Source organism: Canis lupus, chromosome 6 (assembly GCF_011100685.1).
Source record: "Canis lupus familiaris isolate Mischka breed German Shepherd chromosome 6, alternate assembly UU_Cfam_GSD_1.0, whole genome shotgun sequence".
Lineage (NCBI taxonomy): Eukaryota > Metazoa > Chordata > Mammalia > Carnivora > Canidae > Canis > Canis lupus.
In genome coordinates this window covers 66,272,088-66,298,410 of record NC_049227.1, presented here as the reverse complement: position 1 = coordinate 66,298,410, position 26,323 = coordinate 66,272,088, and the positions used below count along the sequence as shown (strand labels likewise).

The 26,323-nt window shown below is 33.8% G+C and overlaps 1 protein-coding gene across 1 annotated transcript in view; it reads left to right on the top strand.

Moving 5' to 3' along the window:
* ADGRL2 (adhesion G protein-coupled receptor L2) overlaps positions 1–26,323 on the top strand; it is a 619,868-nt gene that overhangs the window by 456,053 nt on the left and 137,492 nt on the right. The window contains 1 exon segment of the mRNA NM_001190488.1: positions 9,551–9,716. Within this exon segment, the coding sequence (NP_001177417.1) occupies positions 9,644–9,716 (73 nt within the window). The 5' untranslated portion in view covers positions 9,551–9,643.

The window sequence follows — 26,323 nt, the reverse complement described above, 5'->3', positions numbered from 1 at the left end:
ATATATGGCCTAGTAACAAGGGATACGTTTTCCTCAAAAGTTTTCTGCATCGAAGGTTTTTAAAAATTGTTGAAGTATTACAAAATACATTAGTCTTTTACTAAATAAGAGAGTCTTGGCAAGTAATTCAAGCTTCTAGTTCGTTTTTCTCAGCTTTTTATAACCTATATTTTTTATTAAACATCATTCTTTTATTACCACTTTAATATTATTTGCAATTTTAATAGAGGCTGTAAAATTATATTTAAAAGTTAAATCCCTTTCTTAAAAGCCACATACCTCCACCCCCTCCATGATTGAGTAGTTGAGAAGCACTAACATATAGAACCTAAAACGTTTTTTTAATGAACAAAGGTTTTCATTTTAATTTTTTTCATATTTAACAACCATTCAGAATAACTCAGCCCATTCCTATTTCTTGATAGTTTGTCCATGATTATTTTTTCTTGCCTTTCCAAGTCTAAGTCCTAATGTTTTTTAGGGCAGTCAGCTGTACCAACTACACAGAATCTAACAACAGAATTAAGAGTCTGTTCTGTTCTTAACACTTAAAGTACAACTTTATTTTTAATGATAAATTAATTTTCAGAAATAATTAAAATACATTTTTAAAAAGATTTTATTTTCTCATGAGAGATACAGAGAGAGAAAGGCAGAGACACAGGCAGAAGGAGAGCCTGATGTGGGACTCCATCCCAGGACTCCAGGATCAGGCCCTGAGCCGAAGGCAGACGTTCAACTGCTGAGCCATCCAGGCGTCCATAAAATATATTTTTTTTATAACTCAATAAAATGCTATTATCGTGAGTTCTGCTTGTAGACACAGATTTATACCATAGGGTTTGATGGAAAGCAACCCTGGCTAAGTTACAGGAACTTGCTTTTTCTGAAGAGCCTGATGTCATCTTGCTTTTTGATCATGTGTAGTTTTCTCATGAACTCAGAGCGTGAAATATGTGAGCTGAGTAAATCTCAGGTTATTACTATGGCTGCCAGTGTGATCATGTATAAGTAGGTTTAAAAAAATGTTTTTCTGAACTCCTTTAGGTGAAATTTTAACGTGAATTATTAGAACAATCGCTGAGAGTTAGTTTGAGAAGGGACAAGCCCGTAGTGAAACATATTGTGGTACCCCCTAAAAATCTTCTTTAAGATTACTGAAGATGGAATCAGGACCGTAAGTGTATAATTGAAGTGGGAAGATAATGGAATAGTAGACTTACTGTCTATTCTACACTCATATATAGTGGGTAAACTTGAGGACTTGATGTTTGTGAATTGTACCAACCTTCGCAGTGATCGGTTAAGACAGGATTCCAGGGTGTTCCCCTGATCTCATTTTAGGGACTTTTTCTATCCAGATGATGTTGGTTGATCTAAATATGTATCTCAAGAAAAACACAGTCGAGAAACTGCTTTTGTGTCTCTTCTCTCTCATTATTTTGGTATGAAATACATTAAGTACCGTAGAGTTTTTTGGGAGTGTAGCAATTATTAATTAATGCATATTTTGGGTCTTAGTCATTTTCTTCTATTTCTAATTCTCCTTAGAAAATTATTAACTTTTTGAAGGTGGCAACCATATCTTAATCTGTATTATAATTCCTTTTCAACCTAAGATCAATTAATAATCTATAAGGTAAAAATAATTAAACAAATAACACTCCTTTCAGTACTTACTATCAAAAATATCTAGAATGTAATCACTAGATACTCATTGACCTAAACTGCTGTCCTTGCAATTATAGTGTTAATATTATCTACTTTATAGTGGAGGTGAAAATTGTAAGTGTAGATGATACTATATATATTGACATAGCTTGCAAATGAGTTGTATCATTTATTGATTACAAAAGGCAATGTGCTTTACTTCACAAAATTTTCTTCAGCTTCTTACTGTGTATTCATAGTAATTTTTCATATTTATTTTTAAGATCGTTTGACCTATTTTACTCAGATTACCTAATTATCTCTAAGAAACCTCTGATGGTGATATTGATGATCTAATCTACAACAGATCCTGGGTCATTATTATTTCATTTAGTGGTTGTATATATAGACCAAGAGGGAATCTGAATATTGATTCAGAGAATGACTAGTAACAATGATTTATGAACAGAGGATCTAGTGCAGTGAGCCAAACGTAAGACTGAATCTCATGAGCAACATTGGATTTTTTTCTTTTCTCTTTGCCTGAACAATGAATGATTAGTCCATAATATTATAGATGTTAATGCCAAAACATTCTTTCCAGGACTGTTAAGATTCATTGTTAATTATAATTGGAGGAAATACTTAAGTTTATTGTTTGACTTGTAAGCAACTTCTCAGGTATTTTGGCTGATAAGATTGATTAGTTTAGAATAATTTGTTAATTTAAATAGCCCTGTAAATGAATGAAATTAAGATAGCTTGACTGAAAATAATAAAAGTTAACATTTAGCTATCATTACCTAAGGGATGTTAGTTTTACTAATGTAAACATTTTGAAAATCAAGTCATTATTCTTTTGGTATTTTGTCATTTTCACAATCCCAAAATGCCTTTGTTTTACTTCCATTTTTTATTATAAAGGGAAAGCTAATAAAACATAAAGTAAGTTTACCTGAACTACTTTATTAGTGGCAATAGCAGTTTAGAACATGGGTTTATATCCCAGCATTGGTATTTACTTAACTGTCCTTGAACAGGTTATATAGTCTCATTTTAAGGCAAAATGGAAATAATTATTATATATAAGTCTTCAAGTTGTGAGGATTTCTTGAAGTCCTATAAATTAACTATTTAGACCTAATTATGTATCAGGCAATTACAGCTTTCTATTAGGAAGGGTTATATTTAGCCTGGAATATAACCTCCCAAGGGAACGTAAGGAGTTTTGTCTCTTGTTCCTCAGTACCCACCACACAATAGACGCTCAGTAAATATTTGTTGAATGAATAATGTAGTGACTAGCAGAAAGAATGGCTTTGTAATTAGCCTTGATTAGAATTCAAGCTCTGCCACTTGCTAGCTGAATAACTTCAATCCGGTTACTTTTCCTCTCTGAGCCTCAGATTTCTGACCTTTCTAATATTGACCTCCTGAATTAATGATGTATGTCTAATACATAGTAGGCACTCAGGAAATAATTTTTGGCTGTGGTACCCCTAATTTGTATTTAACTAAAAAAAAATTGCGTAAGAATTTTATACTATTAGAAAGTTAAGAGGAAATAGAATGTCTTAAAGTTGGGGAGGACTGCCATTTAAAAATAGCTTTCCCTTTCTACAGTGGGAAAAAGAACTAACTTCTTATATTGTAGGTGGATTATAATGCAGCAATAAATACAAAATATTTTAAATCAACAGAATATTGTGATTTTTTTTTTCTAGAAAAGTTGAGGAAGCCATCAACTTTTTATGATATGTAAGGTAATCTTTTGAACGGGGTCTGTAACTACTTTTGTTGTTGTTGGTTTTTTTTTTTTTTTTTCCTTTTGAGACTTAATTTGCAAGTTTATGTTCAGTCGTAAAATGTCCCCAACATTGGTTTGAAAATGACAGCAATTTGTTTTTATTATTTCAACTGGAAGGATTTTAATGACGAGAATGGCAGAGTGCCCTGCCTGTGCCTCCTGTGTCCACAGCTCCAAGCCTCTTTTGCGTGCTCAGCATGCCTGGTAGATGTTGCAGCAGCTTGCTGATGCCATTTGCTAGGAGCATTCCTGAAGTCTTCTCCTTCCTGCTCTAAGAGCTCTCCTAGAAGGATTTATTCCCTCACAGTGCAGAAGTTTCAGTAAAGGGTAAGACCAGCAACGGATGTTAAGGGGACTTTGGCAGAAATGGTTTAATTCAAGTACTCGGACTGGAAACCAGTGTCGCAGAAATGAAACCGAGAAAGAGGATGTCACCAGCGGTTGGCCACGTGGTGTTAGAATCTAGAATCTCTATCAGCATTCCCAGCCCCAAACTCTCTTCGTGAAAGGAGAGAAAATAAACACAAAAGAACGTTGAATGTCTGGAGCTAAAATAAGCTCCCTGATTAGCGATAGCAAGGGTTTACTTAGACAACTTACTGAAAGAAAACTCCCCAGAGTGTCAGTGTTTTCTCCGATGTTAACAAGAAGGGGGACTTCTAGCCTGTCAGGGCCGCACATAGGATATTTCTGGAAAGCAAACACCCCGAATGAGGTTTAAATCGAAATGAAACTGTAATTTATTTTTCATTTTCTAAGCCTTTGCACGGGAGCATATGGAGTTCTCTGGGTTTGATGTTGTTTTGTTTGTTTCAGCAAAATCTTAGAAGAGCAGCTCTCTTTTGCTAGTAAGTTCCTCTTCGTAATTATTATCATTTCATAGGGCAAATAAGATTAGAAGGACTGATTTTGTATATGTAGCTTCCTTTGGCTTTCATTTAGCACCGACATGCATTTAGTGCGTAGAATGAAGCACTAACGTTGCATTTTAAACGGCGTCAGTGCATAATAACAAGGGTGGGTGACTTTGGTAGGTCTCGTACTTGGATGGTGCTTTTCTTTCCCCTGTCCTCCTGCTTTTAGTTGTTGTGGGTTTATCATCAGTGGTCTTCCTACCTCAGTGTCCATAAGTAGAAATCAAAGAGAAAGCTTTGGATATGAATCTTTATGTTGGTTTCACTCTGAATAGATAACCTTAGTTAACCAGTTTTAGAAAACTTTAAATTATCTTATTAATTTGAAGCATGGTCTAGTCTACCTCTTTCGTTGATACTTACAAACAGGTTTTATTTTTTTCCTCTTTTTGCTGAGCAGGCACGTCGCATACAAGGTTAAATATGATTTTCTGGTAATGTAAGATAAGTACCTGAATGTGAGAACTGATTAGTAGTGTTTTCCTAATTTTGCTGACAGTTTAAAGCATGGGATGTTTCATGCAGCTAATAAATATAAGCAGGGTACTGTTTGAAAGATTATGCCTAACTGTACATTTTAAGTGTATAAAACATTGAGGAGTGTTGGAATATAAACAGTGCGGAGGCATATTTCTGGAAGTCGTTGTTCAGCTTTGGAAGGCTTAGTAGTAATGATGCATCAGTTGACTTTTTGCATGGCAGAGTAGTAGGATATGCAGACCTAAAAAAAAATCATGACATAGGTTTGATAGAAATAAGATGAGGATAAAATGGTTTGAATCTTCTTATTTGAAGGATAAGAACAAGGTTGTACATAAGAAGTGCATTGGATCTTTAAAAACCACATTTATAGTTTAAGTAGAAATGCTGTTTTCAGGATTTTATTAAGAAATGAATCGTTACTTAGGTTTGAATCTTATTTGAAGGATAAGGACAAGGTTGTACGTAAGAAGTGCATTGTATCTTTAAAAACCACAGTCATTTATAGCTTAAGTAGAAATGCTGTTTTCTGATTTTATTAAGAAATGAATCGTTACTTAGCATGAAGAGGAGTTTGATCTGTGCACTGTGCCTTTATAGTCAGAGTTCCTTACTGAAGTTCATGGAAGGAGGCTTTCTAAAATCTAAAGACAAACTGGTTATTAATAGGAATTAATTACTTAAGCTTTTCTGTTTGTTGAAAGGAAACTTAATAGCTTTTTTTCTGATTTTGTTCCTTGTTTTTGTTATGCATTATGAGAAGCTTTGACTGAGCTTCATTTTCAGGTGGTTAAAGAGTGAAGGAGGAGTCTGTTAGCTAGCTACATTTATGCCTGTGAGTGTCCTTTGGCTGCACTTTGTTTAGGAGCAATGTGTTCCTAAGATTAATTTTGCCATGTTTGATTATTTATTCACTTTATCTTTAACTGATTGTGGTTTGTTAGGTATTTCAGTTTTCATTGACTTTTTTTTTTTTTAATGGAAGGTTGTTTTTAATTTGGACCACAGCAATGATACCTTTTGACTTAGTTTTCAAGATTGCATTGAAAGCTTGAATTTTTATAAATAATTTTCTTCAATGTGAAGATGATTGGACATAGATTGTAGAGTGAGAAAAATAAATTTGATATTCTTTTTACTTATTGAACAGATGGACGTAAGTTTTATTTGCATAAAGAAAGCCATGATTTTTATTACATTTACAGAACCTGTTTCTGTTTGTTGGAAACAGTCATCCATACTAAGTCTCATAATTGACTACAGTGTAATTTTAAAATCGAGTTTCCCATTCTCAAACCTTAAAATTGCGTTTCACGTTAAAATCCTGACAAATACGCTTAAATTTTATAGTTAAAATCTGTTCATGAAATATCTGTCCTGGCCAAAGACCACAAAAGAGGTCTTGGTTGTGCGGTTTCCTCCTCATTTTCCCCTTACTAACAGAGGTTTTCCTATCTTGGCAGCTGTTTCCTACAAGGCAGTCATCAGTCTGATTTCTTCCTTCCCTTTCTTCCCACAAACAAGGACTCTTTCAAAAGCAGATGACCGAAGACAGATTGATCTTGGACTGCTTTAAGAAAGTGGAAATGTGTTCAAGAGTTGTGTATGTGGGCAGGCAGCCTGATGCATGCCATTGAAATGAAAATACTCATTACAAGCAGAATTTGGACAGTGAGAATTCTTTGCTCAAATCAGGAGCATTCCAGAGGCTGACTTAATTTTATGTGTACTAATTAATGCGTCTCATTCACACATTAAAATTATTCTAATTGCTTCACCAGATCATTGAACAATATGGAGGATATAAGAAGTTTTTCCTTGATTAGCCTTTCCAGTGTGACAGGTCATGAAATTATCTGACTTCTCTTTATGCTTTATATAAAAGAGCTTGCAGATTTAAGGCAGGTACTTCGCCACAGCGGTTGTAAATTGCAGCTCTACTCTTGCATTTGTCTTTTGAATAGTTTTTGGGAGTTTAGTGTAAAAAAGAATAGAGCCAATTCTACAGGGTTGTGTGCCGTCTTTCCCCATAAGATTAATTTTTGTTATATCATTCTTTTTTATATATTTCGGCATCCAGGAGAGGAAGTTTGATCCTCCCTTTGTTTTTGTCTTATTTCTTCGGGCATAGAATCATCTCAGGGTGTTCTTATTAGAGGGACATCTGGGTGGCTCAGTCACTTAAGTGTCTGCCTTTGATTCCGATCATGATCCCAGGGTCCTGGGATTGAGCCCACTTTGGGCTCCCCACTCAGCCAGAGAGTCTGCTTCTCCCTCTCCCTTCGCCTGCCGCTCCCCCCTGCTTGTGCTCTCTCTTTCTGTCAAATAAATAAAATCTTTATAAAAAAATGTTTTTAAGATGAAGTGTTCTTAGAACTGGATAATACCATTTCTGACCCCCTTCATCATAATACCTAAATGTCTTAAATGGGTTGGGTTTTAAAAAATATTTATTTATTCATGAGGGACACAGAGAGAGGCAGAGACATAGGCAGGAGAAGCAGGATCCATGCAGGGAGCCCGACGTGGGACCCATCGCAGGACCCTGGGATCACGACCTGAGCCAAAGGCAGACACCCAACCACTGAGCCACTCAGGTGCCCCATCTTCAGTAGATTCAAAGAGAGCTGCTATTCTGGGTCATGGAGAGACCTATATGGAAGCAGTTTTCTCTCTGAAACTAGAGGCATGGTAAAACAAACTGCTTATTATGGAAATACCTTGTTAGTTTCATCTGTGATTTTATGGATTTTTATATTTAAACACCAGAAATGAAGGAACCTGGGTGGCTCAGTCGGTTAAGCATCTGCCTTCAGCTCAGGTCATGATCTCGGGGTCCTGTGAGCGAGCCCTGAGTTAGGCTCCCTGCTCAATGGGGAGGGGAGCCTGCTTCTCCCTCTCCTTCTGCCCCTCTGCCCCTGCTCGCTTTCTTACTAGTGCTTGCTCACAGTATCTCTCTCTCTCTCAAATAAGTCAAATCTTTAAGAAAGTGAAGAATAAAAAATAATAATAAAAACATAAAAAAATGAAGAATAAAAAAATAAACACTAGGTAATACGTTCAGATTAATATTTCACATTTTTTTGGTGTGGTTGTCAGTAAAGCAAGATAGTAGCTTTGTAGGGTGGTAAGAATTCTGAACTATTTAGAATCTGAATGCTTTTCCATTGAATCATAGTGAACTGATGATAGAATAACTATATTATTCTATATATTATTCTAACTGCTAATAGAATCATACATGAAGCATGTAGCAAATGCAGAGTAGCTCAGAAAATGTGAAAGATCTCGGGTTATCTAGGAAAACATTGGTTTTTACATTTTCTTTGTGCTTTCGTGACAGCATCTCAATTCTGTAAGAGTTCTTTTTCATGGGTACAACCTCAGAATACAGATAAAACTTTCCTCCCTCCTCCACTTTAAAAAACTTTGTCTGCAGCAGATTAAGGGTAGATTGAGAGAACTTATTAGTAAGAGTATTACTTAGAAGAAAATTACAGGAAGTTAATATGAAGAAACTGTTAAGATAGCCCTTTAAAGGAAAATTCTGTAATTTTTCTGCCCTTACGGCTAGACCAGGAGCCTGGATGTATTTGAGAACTGTCTGCATTTTATGTGTATTGTAAGGCTAGTATTTACTCTGATTCCTCATGTTACCCTAGAAAGAAGTGAAACACTTAAGTAAAACCTAGCAAATAACGTGGTCTCATGTGGTCCTGGGAACTGAGAAATTTTGATTAAGTCATGCTCCTAAAGTTTTTTTATCCTCTCTCATTGAAAAACTGAATTCTTGAGGGCCAGACAGACTTAAACTTGGTTCCAGGTTTTATATTCTTATTCCTCTCCTAGTTTTTTAGAAAAATAGTGTTACAGGCTTGGAGGTAAAATCATTATGGTCTTTGGATTTTTATTTGAGTCTAGTAGGTAGACCAGCCTACTCAAGGGTATAGGTTTAATCTTACTACGTTATACTTTGCCATTAAAAAAAACTCCAAATCTATGAAAATCTAAATCTTTAAAATGAAATAGTAAAGAGAACCTTCATTAAACTGCTTCCTCTATGAATAACTATAGCAAATTAATATGTAGTGTTTAGGAATGTGGTGCTTTTGGAATGCCATTGTTATATAAATTAATGCACATCCAAGTGTTAAAAATTGTACATCCTTAATAGAAAATAAAACTGCTTAATTATATCACTCATCTGTCCTTGAAGACAACAGGATAAAATATTAGATAATATTGCTGTTACCATCACTAGAAACAAAAAAAAAATGTGTTTATAAAACGTTATTAGAGGCATTATATACTGAAGCTAGTAATTTGATAAAAAAGATTGGTATGTGGCTAAGAGAGACAGATGTATTGTTCTAGAATGACTTCCTAAGCTTTTCAAAGAAAAAAATCATCAGGGATTTATATAACTATTCTGTGAATTTGTATGTCATGGTTATCTATAAATGGTTTTTGAGCTTTGATCGTTTTCTTTATGTTCTTGTAAGGCCCAGGTATCCAGTATGTAGGAAAAGCTCCTGTATTGGATATAGAATCAAAACATATAGCATTTATTTTTTTATACTTATGAAATAGATGGAGGCCAGAAGGGAAAGACTTGTTGTTATTATTTTTGCTTTTTGTGTGTGTGACGTAACAGGACCATAAGAGTAAATGATGGATTTGTTTGTTTTTCAGATATGAGGATCAATGATGCAGACTGCTGGGTTCGATGAAGCTGGGCATTTATAACTAGATTCATTAAGGAATACAAAGAAAATATTTAAAGGGATCAATAATGGTGTCTTCTGGTTGCAGAATGCGAAGTCTGTGGTTTGTCATTATAATCAGCTTCTTACCGAATACAGAAGGTAAGATGCAATTTAAATTTTATTTTTTTAAATCTGAGTGAACTTAATTTAAACTGTGCAATCTACTCTATTTTTGAAGTGGCTAGAATGAGTTTTATTATTTCAAAAAGTAGCTGTTAAAAAGATTTCCCAAATGTCAAATTCTTTCTTTGGTGGTTGAATTTATTTTCATTACACACAGCTATGGTATGGAAGAAAGTGCTAGAAATCTGAATTTATGTTTCATATAAATTTGTAAAATATTATCATTAATAATCCTGAGAGAAGTAAATGAAAGCTTTGCTTTCGTGTTTATTTTACACTTATTGACCAAATTTATTCCAGTTAAATTGTAAGTATTTTGTGTCAATGTTTTAGTTTGTTTACTTCTTAAGTGGAGGCATAATTTAGTTCTGAAGCTCCTAAATAAAATTTTTTCTTACCTTCCGGAAAATATATTTTTTGTAGTTCTCCCTTTTGAATGTTATATATATCTTTTTGAAGATGGGTCTGATTTTAAAGAACTACCTGCACTTTTGAGGCTTACTGAAATAATCGGAACCATCGTTTATTAATTACTGTATAGATTTCTTGATATCAGTTATTTCTTTAGTCTTACATATTATTTCCATGTGAAAATAACACCCTTTCAGGTGCTTTTTATAGAGCAGGTCAGAAATTAATATGGAGCTAAGATATGTTAATTTTATAGCTATTTGATAGTGGTAGTTATGTATTCAGTGTGAAACTATATTAACCTTGTAAAATCTGTGAAGAATACAAAAGTCTCTGAGAAATGCATGGATTTTATTTGTCCCAATTAAATATTCTTGAAGAAAATATTTTGGAATTTTAAAACTGGTTTTCTATGTACTTTTAAGTGATCCCATTTATACCTATTAATAAAATGACAGGTGGAGACAAAGAGGTGTGCTGTCAACTAATAGAAGCTTATTATTTCAGCATCTTTGTAATATGCTTCAGTGTTAATATTTTAATTTTGCTGAAACAATTTTATCTGAATTGCTGTTCCAGAATTATATTTCATCATTTTCTTCTTGCCTTCCCTGTTCCCTACTTTCAATATATTGACACAACTTAATAATATAATTCAAATAGATAACATATTTGAAAATATTTTAAAATAAGAAATTCTGTATTCAGAAAGTAAATAATGTTCACTTGGATTTAAATTTCAAAGTTACAAATGGGTTAATATTCTGTTTTTTAGAAGATACTACTCTTTGCATCAGAATTGAAAGATACATCAGATCTAACAGTTAAAATGTAATATGTCTGAATGAATAGTACCATAATGATAAACAACAAGCAGAAACTGAGTTTAAGAATATGAATCCGTGGCTTGAATTGTTATGAAAATCTTGTGTATAGTCTATAATTTTGCATCTGTTTTTTTGGGAGGGAAAACTAACTGAATTCCTGCTGTTATGTTTGAATGTTTTTATACATTCAAGAAAGATTCCAGGTGTGGACCAATGGCTCATTAGTCCACATAATGAAAAATTTTCCAATCAAGATAGAGACCACTTTGCTGGCACAGAAGCTTAACTCAGCAGGGGGGCTAGCAAACAGAGACTTTTTCATGAGATACTGCAGTTTTATTTCTAGTGTCACCTATCAGGTCAGGATTCATATCTGCTGTTAAGAGAAATTTCATTTTTGGCGCATCAGGCCGGGGGGTGTTGCTTTTGAAGCAGTTCCCTCCTACGGGTAAAAAGAACCTGGGAGGAATTCACACAGCCAGCTGTAAGAGTAGACAGTGTTAATGCACACTGTTAGAATACTGATCCAGCACCACATGGTTTTGTCTTAGAAAAGTTTTACATGACATGATAGTCCTTTATTGCCAGAAAGCAGATAATGTTCTGTGATCACCTAGAGAGAAAACCAATCAAAGTGAGGTATGAGAACACAGGAAAGAAGTTATAAATTGAACCATTCAGCTATTAAGTTTCTTCAGAGCCCTTACATGATGGTTACCTTTTCAAATCTTACAGAGATGAGCACTTTTTGTGTTAGTTTTTGGATTCTTGCAGATACAACTCAGATGAAGTTTCCTAGTGGTTTCTTCCTTTCTCATTTACTGAGTGACTACACTGAGCCAGGTGCTTAGGATTCTGAAATGCACTAGGCACAGTTCCTGCTCTTGAGGAGCTCCCAGTCATGTGCAGGGAGAGAAACTGTAAGTACCTACTGGGGTCGAGTAGGCGAAGTAATAACTTCAGTGCAATAGGCCAGTGGAGGTCTACAGTAGACAGGAGAATGCTTGCCAGAGGACCCATGGTTGCCATTCCAGTTTTTAGCCTGGTTTTGCTGGTCTTCTGACTTTTCAGTAGAAGCCAGACGTGGATTTTAAGTAGTATCAGCTACTTAAGATCAAAACAAAAACAAAACAAGCCTGTGTATTATATTTAGCGATGGACTTGCCTTCTTCAGAGCTTTTATTTTTCCTCTTTACAATAGTGTTTCACTTTCGTATATTATTTTAAAGGCCAAACATAACTTTTGGATTTATTTTTACATCAGATGAGAGGTAAATTTCCACATTTGCAAGGACTTGTTTTAATGTTCAGGTAAATATTCTCAATATGTCATGTTTTGTGTACATAGTTCTTTAGAACAAACTACTGAAGATTATTTTTAAATTTTACAACAGTAAAATCTAATTATATAAGGTTTAATTGTTAGAATTAGCTTATCTCTGTCTCTGTCTCTCTGTGAAGTAGTGTTTAAGAATCAAGTATCACCCGTTAAATTTACTTGTTTTTGCAAAATAGGAACAATGTTTTGTTTATTCTTAGAGTCTGTTCTCCCTTGTGTATTTTTGAAAATTGTTTAGAATTTCCAAATAAAAAATGATTATGAAAGATCAGACTTTCAAAATGTTTTGTAAGTTTTTCTTAGAATTGATTTTATTCCTAGAGAACTAATCTCAAGCCCTTCAGAAATCAGTTTTGTTGAGAAACTGGCGTGCTTTGATTCTTTTGGCCAATTTTTATAAGCAGAGTAACCACTGTGGAATCATGTATCAGTAAGTAGGAAAGTAAATTGAATTTTTGTGTCCTAGAGAATTAAATTATGCTATATAATGGAGCCCTGGCAAGCATAAGTCAGACATGTGAAGGCTTGCTCGAGTGACAAGTTACAAATAATAGCAGTTCTTCAGCAAAGTCGGTTTTAAGATGGATTTCAGGTTGAATATTTTATGCAGTGAGTATTTAATTAGATTTCATTAGTGAAAATTTTAATCTGCTCAAATTACATTGTTATTTATCCTTATTTCAAAAAGAATGTTATACCTGTATAAATGCCAGATAATGCAAGATACAGTTTTACCTATTGTACATGTATCAAGAAAATTTAAGAATGCTGTTGTAGAAATAGTCTCTTACCGATTTTAAATGTACTCTTAAATTGTCTAAGCATATTTTACAATGACTTTTGTATTAATGATATCTTACTAAAAAATAATGTTTGGCTATAGAAAAATAATATTTGGCTATTTCCTTCAGACTGATCATAATTTGGAAGGAGTAGTAGCTTTTTATCCAAGGTTAAACTTAAGGATTAAAATAATTCAGACCTGTATTCATTCATTCTTTTATTTATATGCACATATTAGAAAATGTATAAAATTTTATTTCCCTATACACTATTGTCAGCATCACAGGGGCAACACTTGTTTTTTGTTTATTTCATCAGTGTGTCCAAGTGCCTAGAATGATGCCTGGCTTATAATTATAAGTACTCATTTTAAATCCATCACATAAATACCAGAAATCTTTGAAGAGAGTCATAGTCTTAATAGAGAGAGGATAATAAACAGTTGTAGTAATAGGTTAGTTAGTGCCATTATGGATGATATTCACAGAAGAGATGAGATGAAGAGTAGAGGGGGGGTTGGATGTATGTCAGGAAAAGGCTTCCAGCTGCAAGTGATGGTGATTCAGTATAAGTTGAATAAGTACGTAAAAGCAGTGGGTGAGCATGGTGGTGAAGGAAAAAAATCAACAGAAAAACACCATGGTGTGGAATAAAGTATTGTAGTGGTTCTTAAGAGCATCAGAATCACCTAGAGAAGGTCTGGGGTGCCGCCAAAGCATTGCATTTCTGACAAATTTGGGGGATGATGTCCCTCAGCATCACAGTAGGTGGTTGAGGTGAGGTGTAGGGATGCATGCATATTGGATATGAAGTAACTTTTTTGAAAGTGTTTTTGAAAAGAAATTAAATAATTCACTAGGATCCGGAAGTAGTTATAACCAGTTGATTACAAGGAATTACTACAGGAGGAATTACTATCTGTGTCTCTTCATGTGGCTTTTTATTCCTCCAATCAGGCTTCTTGGGCATAATTTAAGGCTCTAAAAAGGGATTTCCCCTCTCCTTTCATTGACAGTATATTGAGAAGGAGAAAAAATTTAAAAAAAAAAAGGAAAAATTGGCTCCAGACTGTAAAAAAACAGGACATATATTCTGTTTAAGAGTAAATGCTACATTTTCAGAGCTCCTAAACCCTTGCTTCAATTTGTCTCTTCATTGTGATAACCGTGTTCTTTTTCTTGTTGGGAATAACTACATGGCCATTGCTATGAAAATGCTGAACTGACTTACTGTAGGGACTTCAGATTTCCCAGTCTAGCAAAATTGACTACTTTTGTTCATTTCAGTATATTTCTGATTAGTTGAAAGCTAGGAAGTAAATTTTCAGCAAGGTATGTGGAGATTTGGCCATATGACTCCTATTAAACTTAATGGGAGTCACTACTCTCATTAAATTAATAGGAATTGTGCAGCATATCTGTGTTGGCTGAATAGCAAATGTAACCTTATTTTTTAAATTCACAAATTATGTAAATTAACGTTGGTTTAAAACTGCATTTTTTTAAATAATGATTTTATTTATATGTTTAGTGTAGATCAATGTGATTTGACTCCTTGAGAAAGTACCCAACTATATTGCTCTTAGGACACTTTATTGTATTATATGAGTGTAATGTAATTTGATTGCAGCAGCTTTCCTCTGCATAGGTAGTGATGTAATTCAGTTTTTAAAATATAAATATTAATGCCATTTACAAATTATATAATGTTATTTCTTATCTTGTAAAAACCAAATGCATTACCGTATTACTACCAGGATTCAGGAACAAGGTTTATTTGTTCAGAATATGACTCAAAATTGAAAAAAATAAGACTAAACTTACTAGGAGACACTGGCATCTTTAAAAAAATTGGTTTAGAACATACATTTATCATCTTATGTACCAATACTCAGTGTCAAAATATGCTGTATTTCATATGTTGAAGATTAGATTCCAGGGCTTGATTGTTGCAACTTTCTTCCCACTTTTCATCCTACTCTCTACCCTATTTCATGCTCTTTTGTTCTTTTCCAGTGTTAGAAAAGGTTTGTTTATCCATAGTCTGTGTTGATTCACAGGTGGGTCTGTTGCTGGTGGAAAAGTGCTATAAATCAGTGTGTCACACACAACAGCCACCGAGCAGACCTCAATAACATTGTATTGCTGGCTGTTCAATTTTTACAAGCCTCCGTTTTCTGACAGAAAAGACTGCATCAAATGCTAAATAGATAAATCTGTTGTTATGAAATAATACTTTGCTAAAAGTAAAGAGGTTATAAACTTGTCCATATAAGAGAAATACATGAAGTATAGATTTTATATCCATATTAGGCACTTGTCACAGTTATTGTTATATTTTTGAAAGAACAATATTATTAAAGGTAGCTTAATTAAAAGCATAGGAAGCATGTAAAACATCTTAATTTTGTCAAACAGCAATTGTGTTAATTACTCCTTACTGAGTAATTTCAGTTTTGATGAATCTTTTGCTTCATTTTGTGAATTAATACACCTTTTCACTTTTTTATATGTCATATACTTAGGTTGTGATATTAGAGAATACGATAATACAAGTGATTGAGCACTTCTGACTATTAATGTAGAATTGGTATGTCTCCAAGAACCGATTTATCTGCCACATTACTAAGGGAGTGTTTTACTGAAACATATGCTTGGTACCCTATGGTACTCTTTATTTTCTTTTCACCTCCTGCATGACAGAGAATGACATATGACAGCCGTGCGGTCTACATGTATTAGACATCAATGTGGATTAGTGAATATCTCATGACATCTTTCAACCCTATTCTTGAACTCCTTTTGTCAACTTGACAGAAGTGATTCCAGGAGAATACCTAGCCTCAGCCCTGGGATCTCTTGGCTAAAATGTAAGGCTGAGAAGGGAATTCCATATCCGAGCTTCAGGAAGCAAAAACAACATTTATAATCCCTCCTTATCAGCATGGGACTCCACTGAGTTTGACTTTTATGTCTGCCATTATTCTTGCTTGGAGGGCTTTGTTTTTGTGTGTTTTTTTTCCTTAAAAGTACCTTTTCCCCTCTTCTGATTTTGAATGTAGTACGTTGTCATAAGAAAAGATAAAAAAATTAAGAAGTTGAGGTAAGCGTTTAAAATTGTTCATAATTGTAGGATCTTGATATAACCATGGAACATTTCTTTTTTTTTTCCCAACATACTTGATTTTTTTTCTTTAAGATTTTTATTTATTTATTTATTTGAGAGTGAACACATGCATACGTGAGCAAGAGCAAGAGCAAACAAATGAGCTGGGAAGGGGCAAAGGGAGAGGGAGAAGCAGGTTCCGCTGAGCAGGGAGTCCAATGTGGGGCTTGATCTGGAATCAAGACCTGATCCCAGATAGACACTTAACCAACTGAACCACGAAGCGACCCACCAACATACTTGATATTATGGAGAAAACAAAATTATGATGTGTGAAACAAAATTAGCTTCTTTATTTCCATATACTTTTTTTTTTAAAGATTTTATTTATTTATTCATGAGAGACCCACAGAGAGAGGCAGAGACACAGGCAGAGGGAGAAGCAGGCTCCATGAAGGAAGCCTGATATGGGACTCGATCCCGGGACTCCAGGATCATGCCCTGGGACGAAGGCAGGTACCAAACCGCTGAGCCACCCAGGGATCCCCTCCATATACTTTTATATTCTGATTTTTTCATATATTATCATAACTTGTATTACCATGTCATTATATATTTAGATAATGGATTTTAACACCTGCATGGTAACTTACCATATATATGTCAAAAATGATTTAATTCCCTGTCTGTACTCATTGGCCAAGGGAACTTAATTTCTTTCAAGTATAAGTAAAATAAATATCTGTGTAAATCTCTTCCTTAATATCTGCTTATTTCCTGAGACTGGAATTCTAGAATTCTGATTATTATATCAGGCATGTGGACATCTTCCATACTGGTTTTTATGAATGATATACCACTGTTTTGATTACCAGTGTGTGAAAGTATCAATCTTACATATTTACCAGCATTGATTTTAAATTTTTAGAAGAATTGACCCATTGCTATGAGGAAAAAAGGGTATCTGAAAATTAAATTTATAATTTGGGGCTAATTGTGAGAAAAAATAGTTTTCATGGATTTATGTATTGGCTAGTAATTTTGATGTGAATTTTTTTCAATACCTTTGTCAACTTTTCTGTTTATGTTGTTATTGCTTTTCTTATTTTTAGACTCTTTGATAATATCCTTTTGTCATTTTTTGTGAAAAACATTTGTTTGCTTTATAATTCATTTTATTCTGCTTAATTTTTCAATGAAAATTTCAAATATAAATTTTAAATATAAATTCATTTATATTTCTTGTAGCTCTTAAATTTAAATTTTTAATCTGTTAGGAATTGATTTTGTTATTAGGTGAGCGCTCTCAGTCAATTATTTTAAAATTAAGTGAATAATATTTAAGTTGTTTAGTGTGAATCAGATTTTAACTAACAAGGTAAATAAAATTGGGACATATCCATATGAAAAAAAGGACAATGAACAAAAAGAAAAAAAAGAAAGAAAAAGCACAATGTATTTCTATACAGAGTGAGTTATGAATGAAATGTCACTGTCACTGTTCTGGTTCCAGTAATAGTGCTTTTCTCTGCTTAAATGAATTTTTTTTTGTATCTAGTCTGTTTGATAAACTTCATTTTTTAGAGATAATTTTTTTGTGAGAGAAGAATGAGTAAAAAGCATAACAGCATTAATTAAAATACCTCATAGTAAAAATAGAGGTTGTGGGCTTCCCGGGTGGCTCAGCAGTTGAGCATCTGCTATTGGCTCAGGTCATGATCCCAGGGTCCCACATCAGGCTTCCTGCATGGAGCTTGCTTCTCCCTCTACCTGTGTCTCTGCCTCTCTCTCTCTGTCTCTGTCTCTCTGTGTCTCTCCTGAATAAATAAATAAAATCTTAAAAAAAAAATAGAGGTTGCATTTTAGAAATTTTGGAGTATCAAGAAATGCAAGAAATTTTCTAGAAAAAATAAAGGGATTCAGAGATGGAGCTTTGTTTGGCATAAGGGTTTAATCTAAAAGAGATTAAATAAAAAATTCTCATTTATTTTGCCGGTTATTTATAGAATGCTTCTTACTTCTATTTTGTACCTATCTCTTTGCATGTTTGTGTTAATCATTTGTTCTTTCTCCCTTTCTTGATTCTTCATTTTTTTTTTCTGTAGTATGAAAATCTAAACCAGGTGGTAGATATATCTAATAATCAAGTTTTGATTAGAAGCAATATAATGTGTTTGTAAGAGTCAGGGACTTCATAACAGTCGAACGGAATAGAAAGGATGGCTGGAGTTGTTGCTGGGGGTGGGTGAGAGAGCTGTCTTGGATTTTAAGAGAACCACTTTTACATGGCAATGCTGTGGGGAGGTGATGGTGGCAGAAATTCAAAAGTTGGTGAGTGAAGGAGACAGGTATATTAATACATTGCAGCATATTTTATTGTTTAAGGAAAGTACTTTTTATAATTTCCTTTTTTTAGTAGCTGGGTTGGATACCTGAATTTGTTTCCAGGCAGAAATGGGATCCAGCGCAAGGGACAGGGAGGCTCATCTAGGAAAAGACAATATGTATTATGATCCAGGGAGAGGAAGAGTCAGGAAGAGATGTGTACAGGAGAAAGAGAAACCTAAGGAAGACATGCTGGATGCTTTCAATCTGCTTGTTTATCTAGAACAATGTCCCTCAAAATTTAATGCACGCATAAATCACTTGGGGATCTTGTTAAAATGTATATTCCGACTCAGTAATCCAGGATGGGCCTCCAGAGTCTGCATTTCTAATAAGCTCCCAGGTGATGCTGAGGTTGCTGGTCTGTGAGAGGACATCTGTATCAAGGAGTTTTGGTTCTTAAAATGTTTAGTCTAGAAGATCAAATTTTACACGACGGTGATTTCTACCAATGCAAATCAAAGTTTGTTTCTAACCTTAACAGCATAGTTGAAATACAGAAAAAAAACATCGCTTTCAGTTTTGTAATTTATATTTAAAAAAGGAACTAAGCTATCTTGAAACTTTACTGAACATTTTTATATTTTATTACACTCCTAATCCAATTCTATATGCTTTCTTTTGACCTTTTATCTGATGATTTGTTTTGAAAGATCCCAGAGTAACAATGCAGCCTGACCCTTTCTCCCTAATATTTCCTTCTATTCCCCATTGGTGTGTCCTACTTTCATTGTGTTATGTGGAAACATTATTTGTAATAGCATTTTACTACAAATGTGTTTACTACTTAAAGTAACACTATAACATCATGTAATGCAAAACTGTGTATTTTCTTAACCTATTTGGGAAAAGTTAATATTTTACTAATTTTTCAAAGTCTATGAAATTAAAAAAAAATAAGAATTGTTGTCATTTTCACTTCAGCATTAATATCCTGATATGTTAGCCCCATAAGAGAGTAGAGGGTAGGAATACTGGAATGTAAACTGGTTATCAAAAACAGCTTAAAGATATTTTATCTGCTTAAGGTTATTTAATGATTTTTCTACTTTGCAGTATTATACATAATGAAAGATTTTATTTATTTTTAGTGGTGGACCTAATCTCCTTTTACTTTTCCTGTCAGAGATAAAGATAGATTACTGATGTGATTTACTTTAGATTTATGATAATACAAATCACAAATTACATTTATTTCTTCATGAAGTTTATTAGATTCTTCAGCTTTTTAAGGCCAGCTGAAAAGTAACTGAAGAGCAAATTTTCAACAAAGTTTTATGTAGATATCTTAGAGGTCAAAATATTTTTGTTTTTATTTTTTGGTAGGATTGAAAAATTACAGACTTAGTATCGCAACTGGAGATTAGTTATTACAGAAATTTTCAATTTATTTATTTTTTTATTTTATTTTATTTTTTTTAAATAGCGAAGTTTTATTTTATTTTTAAAGATTTTATTTCTGTTTTATATATTCATGAGAGACACACAGGGAGAGAGAGAGGCAGGCTCCATGCCAGGAGCCCGATGTGGGACTCGATCCCGGGACTCCAGGATCACGCCCTGGGCCCAAGGCAGGCGGCTTAACTGCTGAGCCACCCAGGCGTCCCGAAATTTTCAATTTATTGATGAAGAAACTAAAAAAGGTCTGCAGAGACCATCCCTCTGCCAAGCTCTACTTAACTGCCAGTCCGTTTTTCTTTCCGAAGAACTTCATATATAGCTTCAGATCACTGGTATATTTTCCTATCTCATGAGGCTTTCACTCAAGGATATTTAAGATATAATTTAAGATATATTGCTGGGGGCACCTGGGTGGCTCAGAAGTGGAGCATCTGCCTTTTTAGCTCAGGTCCTGATCCGGGGGCCCTGGGATCTCCTGCCTCAGGCTCCCTGCAGGGAGCCTGCTTGCTTCTCCCTCTGCCTATGACTCTGCCTCTCTGTGTGTCTCTCATGAATAAATAAATAAAATCTTTTTTTAAAAAATAAAATAAAATAAAATAGATATATTGCTTAGCGTTGTTTAACTTAATGGCTGTAACTGAAAAAAATCATAAATTTAGTTTTTTTTAACATTACCATTGCAGATTAAAAGCAGTATTAAAACTTGCTAACTGCCACTTTCTGATGATCTTGAGAAATTATACAGTCACAGGCCTGTATTTTTTCAAAAATCACAGTTTCTTTTTGAAAGTACAAACCATTGCTAAGAATGATTTACTGCCTCCACACTGAAAAACTGAAATAAGGCCACAGTGATTTTAACTTTTACTATATTTAGTTTATCAGTTCACACTGATTAGCAGTCACCATTAAAATAGTTGAAGGCATGCCTTTGGAGCCCCTCCTTCAGGTATGGGGTTTAGACGTTATCTTTTCTCTTTTGTTTGCTTACAACAGGAAGCCCATTTAATCCTTTGCTTTGTTTTAGAGTTTAGGCAAATAGAGACTATCCTTGTTAGCTTTCAAAAGCTCTTACTTTCCTGCATTAATGGCACTCTGGGTACATTCTGTGATCCCTCTTTATTTACCAGAAAGCTTGCCTTTGAGAGCTGTCACTCCATTCTTTCAGCCGTGTTGTTAATTGACTGATAGCGAAAATCTCGTGGAAAACCTTTAGTGAGAAAGACTGGGTTTAGGTGTTACTGCAACCTAAACGCTAGTGAATCTTTGCTTCTTGATCCCATTTCTATTTGTACTAAAATATTAAATATAGACTAGAAGAACAAAGTACATTTAAAAGCATTCAGAAATGTTAAGCAACAATAAAACTCCGTAACCATTTAAATGACAGCAGCTGACTGTTTGAATTAACTTTGTGTTTGGCTTAATTTGGGGCCCTAATTATTCCTAACTTACGTGAGTAGATTTCAATTATAGTATCCTGCAGGGATTTGTAGCTAAGGCAACTAAAAGAATCATTTTACATAAAGTACTTTTGTTCAACTGATTAGGCAAGTTAAAACGTAATGATGTAAAATTGAAACCCTTCTGACAAGGTCCAAACAAATGTTTCTAGTAATTTTGCTTAAAAAAAAAAAAGATTGAGTTTAATTTTAAGTGATATTTTGGTCTTTTGGGAAGATTGACTTCATGGTGATACTGATAAATATATAAATATGTCTTAAGATCACGTGTTTTAGTAAAGTAGTAAAACATGAAAGAAATTTGTCACAGTGGAAACCTTTGTAATGTCTGTTTGCTTTGTAATTCTTGGTGTACAGTTTTTGACAGCTTCAAATACATAGCTTTAGAAGAGACATATAAATAAATAATTTGGATGACTAGCACTTCTGTGTTTAGGAATGCTTTTCAATGGAACACAGATCAGGAATCACTGACAGTTGGAAATGCTATGTGCCACTAAGCACAAGGACACACGGTATGGTGGACAGTGTGCCACTGTGCTGCAGTCAGTAGACGACTCAGTATTTAACTCACCCTTCCCGAATACTTTTTCTCTGCACTACAAGATTCCACCATCATTTTGCACACTTTTACCAAAGTAAACTTTCTTCATGGCTGTTTGTGTTGGATACCACTTTGGTTCCTTACTAATCCGTGTGCTAGAGCAAAGTATTCAGGAAAAAAAAAAAAAAAAAACCCAAAAACCACTTCCTGGCATGAACAGACCATTCTGAGACTTAACCGTAACATTTCAGTAGAGCCTTATAGCTGTTTAAGATTAGTTTAATACAGTCAATGAAGTTAAAAGCCAGCAGTCCTGTTCTTTCTTAGCACCCTTATAGTCCTCTTTATCCATTCTCTTCCTCTCTCCTGACCCTTTTTACCACTTCACCAGTAAGTCTTTACTTATTGACGCATTATTTCCTTTAATCATGTCGATTCTGTGAGGAGTTTTTCACTGAGTAAAACCAGATCTAAAAGGCATAGCATAAAGCTCAGGGACTTGAACTTTGATTTCAAAGTGAGATTTTCCTCTCATTGCTCCAGCCAAGCTATGTTACTAAGTGTCCCTTAAAAACAATGCCAAGAAATCCACCCTTCCACCTGTTCAGTTCCCATTTGTTTATTAGGATACGTTTCAAAAACTTGCACCTTTTAGGATACTTTTTCTCGTAAAAATAGGAATCCTTTGAATTTACATAGCAGCAGTCTAATAGAGTCAGTCACTAGCTACAAGTGGTTATTGAGCGCTTGAACCATGGCGAATGTGACTGAACATGTACATTTTTATATTATTTTACATTAATTACTTTAAGTAGCCACGAGTGGCTAGTAGCTACCATAATCCACAGAACAGTTTGTAGGTGCTTTAGTTTTCTCTGTTCACCTAAGGCTTTTAAAAAAAAATTGGTCACCTCTTACACCTGTTTTATATGTTTTAGTGAATTCCTTGAGGTCAGAGGAAATGTTTCACTTATTTCTATATTTTTTCATAGTTCTGTAGTGCTTAGAAAAATATTTCAGATAGTTGGGAAATGCATTTAAGGAGTGTTAGTACGAAAGCAATGGTTTACATATATACTTCTTTAATGGTATAGCAGTTTCACTATCCCCAAAAACAATGTGATGAGTTTGTGAATATGAAAAGCAAATATAGCTGTATGCATAGTACGTAGCTTGCAGGAATGCTGTCTTTGGGATTAACAGCTGAGTTTAAATATACTTTCAGACTTAATGGTAGCAAACCCTAGTTGCTGACTGCAGCTTCAGTTTTTACATGATTTTGATAGTTCTTTAAATTATCTGGATGGTAATAACCTACATCTAAGCTAGCTAATGTTGATTTCTGTTCCCTAATAGAGCTGCTTTCTTGAAATCTAATGATGAACTCAGCTGATACTGCCATTTGCTTTCTATAGTTTGAGAAAAATGCTTTTGGAGGATAAGTAATTATGAAGGCATCAGCTTAAAATGATGAGTAATGTAGTCATTTAGGAAAATCTTGTGATCGAGGCTTGTGAATTTCTTTAGTAATTAGAAAATTCCTTAATTTTAGCTTAGCTCTAGTCGGAGGGAATTTTATTTTTAAGATAGATAATAGTGTTTAATTATAATGACATTTTACATAGACTTACACATCACATTTGAAAATTATTACTGTTTTGGTTACTATGTTCTTAATGACATTATTATTAAAGTGTTTACAGCTTATAATATTAGAAGTGATGGCTTTGCTGGGGAAAGGTTCATAAAATGCCTTTTAATTATATATGTATATAATATACACATACTTATGTATATGTATGTGTATGTATGTTTTTATCTTATATATGTGTACACATGTATACCGGCATTCAATTTCTTTTTAAATTTTTTTTAGTTTTATTGAAAAATAGTTGACATATATTACCTATAAGTTTAAGGTGTACAGCTTGGTGATTTGATTTCTGTATATTGTGAAATGATTAGCACAGTAGGTTCAGCTAACATCTATCTTTATATATAGATACAGTAAAAAGGACAGAAAGTAAAAAGAAAAAGGAAAAAATTATTGTGATGAGAATTCTTAGGATTTACTCTCTTATCAACTTCCCTGTGTATCATATAGCAGTGTTAGCTATAGTCATCACTGTTGTACATTACCAAAATTTCTTATTCTCTTCATTTAAATAGCATTTGCAAATCATTGTCTGATTTAACATGCAGTCTGTTTCTGTCTACACCTATTTCTGTCTCTCTAATGTTGGAAAATGACATTCTCTAGTAGGTAAATGCACAGTGAAACTAGGGGAAGTATTTTTTATATTCATTACTTTTGCAGAAGAAAGTATTTCACTTAGATTGGTGAGTTAAAAAATACTTTATTCTGGACTTTTACATATTCTAACCTTAAATACTTTGTAATTAGAAGGTTTGCTCAGAGAACTTAAGTTTTCATTGACATGCTCACCACTGATCTGAGGTTTCTGGAGTGCTAGTTGATGAGCCTCACATCTAATAGTTCATTACCACTTCTTATTTTATAACAATGATGCTGTCTCTTAGATCAAAGCATTATTTTATTAACTTCATTTCTGGATGATGTATATTTTAGTGAATCAGTTCATTCTTAAAATGAACATTTGGCATCACTGAAAACAATTGAAAAGAATGTGTTGCCATTTCATATGGCAGATATAAGAGAGAGTTCCAGAAATGCTTGAGCAGTGGCTGTGTTATTAGAACAAATGAATAATCCTCCAAGTGATGACCTGGAATAAGAAGGTATACTTTATTATGGGGAGATATATTTTTGAATATTATCTGGTATACATGTGGGAGACAAAAACCAAATAGTAGTACTTTATAAGTATAGTTGATATATTTTCCATCTAAAAAGGGAATAAGAAAATAGTCTAAAATTTATAATTTCCTGAATATAACACTTGGCTTAATTATCTTTACATAGATGTTTTTCAAACTATGATTATATGAAAGTATCTAGAAAATAAACTGCATGGATCTAGGTTCAGGTTTTTCTTTATTTATTTTTTATTTAGCATTTGCAAATAAATATTTGATTTACCATGCTCTCTCTGTGTGTCTTGTCTTTCATTCTTGCTTGCTTCTGTTCTCTTGATCTCAATTTAGAAAAAACATATTAGTATGTTCTACATTTAGTAGGAATATGTACTTTCATGATTTTTCCAGGCAAGGAGTACTGTACTATATAAATTAAGATACACTTACACAGTGAATTTTTTACAACTTCATTAAATTATTTTCTTGACTGTGCTTAAGGATTGCATGAAGATCTGATACTTTTAATTTTACTCTTAAATTTCAATTTTTTGTTGTTGGTGTACTTGAAAAAAGTACCCAACTGTCATCAGTCCATTCCAAGAGTGAAGAAGGCAGATGCAGCTGGTCCAGAGGAGAGAGGGTCTAGTTGATGCATAAAAAATTCATGTCAGCATTTCGACACTGCATTCTTTTGGGGTATCTGTTATCACTGAATAGGAAACTGTTTCAAATTGACAGGCAGACAGAATGTTGTGCTGAATGTGTAAATTGGAATTATCACATCTAGCAGTTCCTTCACCAGGTGCCGGCTTGGAGCTCCGTTCTGCACTAATGTCGAGAGAGTGCCAGGAATAGTTCTATTTGCTAATTATCCCTCATCTTTTCCAATGTCTAGTTTTTTTAGTAAACAGCTTGCCCAGGTGTTTTTAGGAATGCCTAGCAGGACAATACAAGACTGCAGGTGCTTATGTGGCATGAAGATGCTATACAGAACACTGAAAACATCTATATCCATCTGTGTAAAAAAGATTATTGCTTTCAAGGGTTTTACTCTCTAATGTACTGAAAACAATAGTTGTCAGTATTTTGTTGGTCTTGAGATACTGTGAGGGCAAAAAAGTGGGGGTTGGTGTTTTTAAGAATGCTAAAACATTTAATTAGGCTTTATTTGGGGGTCTCTTAAAAAAAAAAAACTTAATGATAATGCGGCCTATGCGGATAAGCAGTGAAATTTTCAAAGATTGTAAAAAAGATTGTAAAAAAATGAAGGCAAATTAAATATTAGTAAAGGAATAGTAAAGGTGATTTTTTGTTTTTTCAAGCTTTATGATCATACTTTACTACTGTATGTTATAATTGTGGGGTTTTTCTATCGTTTTTAAAAGAAATTTTTGGGCAGTATAGTACTGCACTGGGTGTTATTCTATATGTTGGCAAATTGAACACCAATAAAAAATAAATTTATATAAAAAATTTAGAATTTTTTATACTTTATGAATTTATATCACAAGTTGTTGCTAAGTATTGCTGAAATTAATTTGTGCTTG